This window comes from Cyprinodon variegatus, unplaced genomic scaffold, assembly GCF_000732505.1.
Source record: "Cyprinodon variegatus isolate N-32 unplaced genomic scaffold, C_variegatus-1.0 Scaffold491, whole genome shotgun sequence".
Lineage (NCBI taxonomy): Eukaryota > Metazoa > Chordata > Actinopteri > Cyprinodontiformes > Cyprinodontidae > Cyprinodon > Cyprinodon variegatus.
In genome coordinates, this window is record NW_015150944.1 from 366,051 (window position 1) to 371,152 (window position 5,102).

General features: G+C 34.2%; 1 protein-coding gene across 2 annotated transcripts in view; it reads right to left on the bottom strand.

Annotated features, from left to right (window-relative positions):
* Positions 1-5,102, bottom strand: part of dlgap1 (discs, large (Drosophila) homolog-associated protein 1) — a 129,697-nt gene that overhangs the window by 41,506 nt on the left and 83,089 nt on the right. For both annotated transcript variants that reach the window (XM_015390269.1, XM_015390270.1), the window contains exon 5: positions 2,395-2,572. In XM_015390269.1, coding sequence (XP_015245755.1) covers positions 2,395-2,572 — 178 coding nt within the window. The remainder of the gene's footprint in view (positions 1-2,394; positions 2,573-5,102) is intronic.

Genomic DNA, 5,102 nt, shown 5'->3' on the forward strand with positions numbered 1-5,102 from the left:
ACTGACAAAACAAAAAATAAAAATGAAAATAAATATATATATATATATATATATATATATATATATATATATATATATATATATATATATATATATATAGATATATAAAAACATACATAAATAAATATGTTTTGGTCATGTAAAAAGGGTAATACTTTAGAGTTTTTTCTTGTATTTATTTATTTGTGTATATTCCTTTATTTTCATTTGTGTATTTTTCCTCCATTTTTTATTTCTATTTGCATTTGTTTATATATTTCTACATTAATTTATTTCTACTTGTATTTATTTCTATATTTCTTTGTCCGTTTCTGTTAATGCGGTTTGTTATTCTAACATTAGTCTTCGGCATGATTGGTGAACTGGGAAAATCATCATCTTAAAGTCCTCTCAATGGCATTGTTTTTTTTTTTTTTAAATACGGTACTATTTTATGTGGACACCCTTGAGATTATTACATTGATCATCTGTAATAACACTTTATATTATTTTATGTTGATCCTAAAACCAAGATTATTTCACAAAAGAAAACACTACCAAGATCCAAATTATTACCCCCCTCTGATATTAATAGTCAGTTATGAATCAACTTTGGTAAACTACAGCATGTAGTTTACCAAAGTTGATGTCCCAATGTATTCCTCTTCTAAGCTCCTCCATATCCTCTGGTCTTTCAGCATGGACCGCAGATTTCAGGTAAGGGTTTGTGTTAGCCTGTCAGGAACATTTACCTAGGTTTTCTTGATTTTCGCTACCTTTTTCTAGGTGCGACATATGTTTTAGGTTACCCCTAATTCTTTAACCTTAGCAAGTTTCCCCAGCACCTAACACGCTTGGACAAACTTCAAAGTCTCCAAATTTCTATGTCCTTCCTCTGTTTTTTGAGCATTTATTTTTTTCTCAGGTCAAAACTCTTCTGTTTTTGGAGTGATGCTTCCTCAAACATGGTTGGTTGGATGTCTTAAACCCTGAGGAGATCCTCAGTTTTCACTGGATTGACTGATTCATTAAAAGCAGTGAGCATTGAAGAACCATAAATGAGACTGCATGCTGCCTGCTAAATTTAGCCCTTTTGTGTTAGGACTGTTTAATGTCTGTTATGTTAAAACTATAAATACATCAATGACACAGAGAACCAAAGCAAATTCTCTTTTTCTGAAACAAACAAAAAAATTTTGCTATCGAGAAATGTCACAAATTTTCTCCTATTTCTAATCTTTTCTCCGGAATGAACAAATTTTACGAGCACTCCAAACTTGATGAAGCAGTCTTGCGCAGTCAGCAAGCAATTGTCTTAAGTTAAAACTATTAGGCTATATCATTATATATCATGCAACTCTGCAATTATAAATTTAATTTTTATTCACTAATTATTGAACTACACCTGCAGTTAGCATGTCAGTATCCAGGGGACTCTGGTCTAATTTTTTACCATTTTGTCTAAAGAAACAAGAACATAGTCAGTGAGCTCCATGTGGCTACTTGCTGCTATTGAAACAACACATGGAACAGAAAATTGATAGTTAATCAAAACTCCTCTAGTGTGGTAAAATTTTATTATTAATTAATTAATCAATAATAAAGTTTAACTCCATTCCTCCATTATTACATCAAATATGAAATGGTTGAATGTTGTTCTGTCTGAATTCATTAAATTAGATTTTCAATGTTAACACATTTATGTTTATGCATTCTATGGAAGAGATGGAGAACCCAATGAAGGGATGACAGACGTGGTCTGGAGATATACAGTACAGGTGTGTTTTTTTATTCAAAGGTGATTTAGCAGAATGTTGTCGTGTTGATTGATGGTGAACTTATCGTGAAAAGGTAGGAGAGAAAGGAAGAGAAATAATAATATTAAAAATACATTTTATTTAAATCGTTTTTCAAGAAACCCAAGGACACTGTACATGTAAACCACAGGACAGATACATTTATGACCAGAATATGGAAATATTGTTACATGAGGTCCATTAAGTTTATCTGTTGCTGTAAATCAAACAGAGTAAAAAGCAGTGATCAAAATTTTAAAGCTCAGTCTTCACAATAATGGCAATAAGGCCACCCCAACAACATTTTAGTTGTTTTGACTATATTTGAGCTGTGAAAAAATAAAAAGTCAAGTCTTTTATTCTAAATTCACAAAAAATTAACAAAAAACACTATCTTTGAAAATGCAAATGAAGTAAAAGTTCTAGGGATACCAAGAGGGAGTTCCACATGCCAATGTGCCAATGTTCCAATTTGTAAACTAATGCATCACCTAAAGTTTTTTCATACTTTTCTCTCTTTACAGGATTTGTGATCAGAGCATTAGACTGACTACACAGAGGACCTACTAACCCTCCACAGATATGGGCCACAGGTTTGAAATTCCAGATTCCCACTAACCTGACTGATGGTGCTCATAGCTCTCATGTAGCTCTCATTGCGGGAGCGGAATTTAGGAGAGGCCAGCAGTCCTGCTGGGTCCAAGCTGTCCAGACTTCTGTTGATGGAAACCTCGCTCACTGCCCGCAGGTAGCTGTGACTTCGGATCTGCAGCTTGGGCGAGTGCTCGGTGGAAATCCTGCCACAAGAGAAGACAGAAATGGATCACTAAGAAAAGAGAAAGAAGGAAAGCATGAACCGGTGAAAACAGGTGGGAAGATAGAAGATGAATGATTGCGTAGGAGTGCTTAACCCATTAAAAATTATATAAAATCACTAGCAATTTTGTAGACAAATATAATTCTGTTAACCAAATATGTTTAAAAGTGTTTCGCATGTGGGAGGGGCTTGGTGTAGTTTCTCCTCCATATCAAGAGGAGTCAGCTGAGGTAGCTCAGACATCTGTTTTGGATACTCCTGAAAGGGTCCTTAGGGGCCCAGGGGTTGGCCCAGGACACACTATAGGGCAATGTGTCTCTGCTAACCCTGGAATGGAGCTGCTTCCCCTTAAGGAGCTGGAGGTGGTGTCTAAGGAAAGGGAGTGCTTGGATTTCTAATGAGACTGCTGGTTCCACAACCCGGTCATCCATAAGCAGAAGATAATGAATTTGAGGCCAAAATGTTTTGAAAAAGCAGCTGACAGCACATTGATGAAGGTATGTCACATGTACAAAAGATCCTTATAGTGTGGCTGCAGAGGAGAAAGTGACTATGGACCACATTAGACAACATAAAGCTCCAACAATAAGAAATCATAATTATTTTACAGCAGTTTTCACTTTTTTGGTACCCTCTGTAAGGACCATAGCAAACTAATAGCAGCTTGTAAGTAACATCAGTAACTAATTTACTCTGTCAAAGACTATTCAAGAACAGAATGTAGAAATTAGTATTTGAAATACTTTTAAAAATGCCAAGGAGCACATTAGCTTCATTAGACTTTTTAGTGTGAAATTGATAAAAAAAAAAAAAACAACTGTATGCAAAGCTATGGAGATTAATAGGTAGAAGTGAGCTTTTTAGCTGCTTTCAGTCACCACTATAATCTTTGCTATAACTCTCAAAGCATGACTTGTTAAAATAAAAGGATCCTGGTGACAGTTATGTAGAAATGAAATACCCCTATAATGCCCGCCTGCTTCTGAATAACACTGCTAGTCAAACCCAGACTAAAATTGACAACATTGATCTAAATATTTCCAGCATATCTTTTATCAAAATCGCAATTTTCTTCCCAGGCTGTCATTTGTCGTCGTAGTAACTTAAAGGCAGAAATGTAATGATAATAATAATATTTGAACATTATTGATCTCACAATAGAGAAATTCACCTCTACATTTACCGGTAACCCATCCCCTTGGGGAGCAGTGGGCTGCCACTGTGCGGCGCCTGCGGAGCAATCATGGGTTAAGGGTCTTGCTCAGGGACCCACAGTGCAGGCTTTGGGGATCTAACCAGATTCTTGCAACCTTCTCAGAGCACAAGCCACCACTCCCACACTTCTGAATTTATAAGGTCTACATCCTCACTGTCCCAAACTTTGAAAAGGATTTTTTAGCCAAAAATTCTAATATTTTCATAAATGTTTTTAAAAAAAAAGGATATATAGTAAAATCTTTACAAATACAGTTGGAGCAGATTAAATGGGTGAAACACAAATAGCTCGGCCAGTAAATACAACAAATTTGGTGCCATTTTCTAGTTTTTATATTAAAAGAGATAAGGTTAGATATAAAGTTGTCTAATGCATTTATCAAGGATGTAAAATGCAGCTCTGTCATCTTGATCATAGTTTTAAGACCTACTTTATTTTTTGTCGTACTAGAAAATCTTTTCCATTTCTTTTTGAGGCGTGTTTTGGCTAATCGGCCCTGTTCTTCTGCAGCGGCGTAAACTCAACAAAGTAGCCAGGTGAATGGGGGCACCCTGAATATTCAGTCTCTCTCTTGAACTGAATAGGGTACTTAGAGCAGGGGTTTCCAAGCATATCAGCCTGTTACCCCAAAAATAATATGTCAGGCTGAATACAACATTTTATCTTTATTTATCAATTTAAAGTAGATTAATTGCATTGATTTTTAATTAAATATGTATATTTTTAAATAAAATCAAATTATCTTAGCACTAATTTCTTATTTTTTATTTGTTAACTGTCATATTTATTAATATACAGGTTTTTTAATTCAATGCTATGCTTAATATTTCAATAATTATTAGACAAATAAATGTTACATCTATCCATTTCATAGGGTAGTCACATTTATGTATTCTATGATATATTTTTGTCCCTCTATACTCCTCAGGGACATACATGTCAATAGTCACAGAAAAAAAAACTTTAAAGCCCTTTAAGATGTTGATTCATTTTCACTAATTATCATTAATTAATTATATAAAATCAACATTATAACACCTTTTTCACTCCTCTGTAATATTTTTCCTACTCATATTTGCGTAGAATAATCACCTGTTTGTTTCAACTCTGTAATTATGCTGTGATTAAATACCCAAGTTTAATGTCATTAATTTACTTTTAGCTGCGTTTCCGCTGCCCAATGTTTGCCATCTTGCTTTCAAACTTTTTAAATATTTTCCAGGATTGGACATTGAAATTAAAATAACTCTAGCTACAAACCTCAAACTTAATTTTCAGAAATCCTAAAATTCCA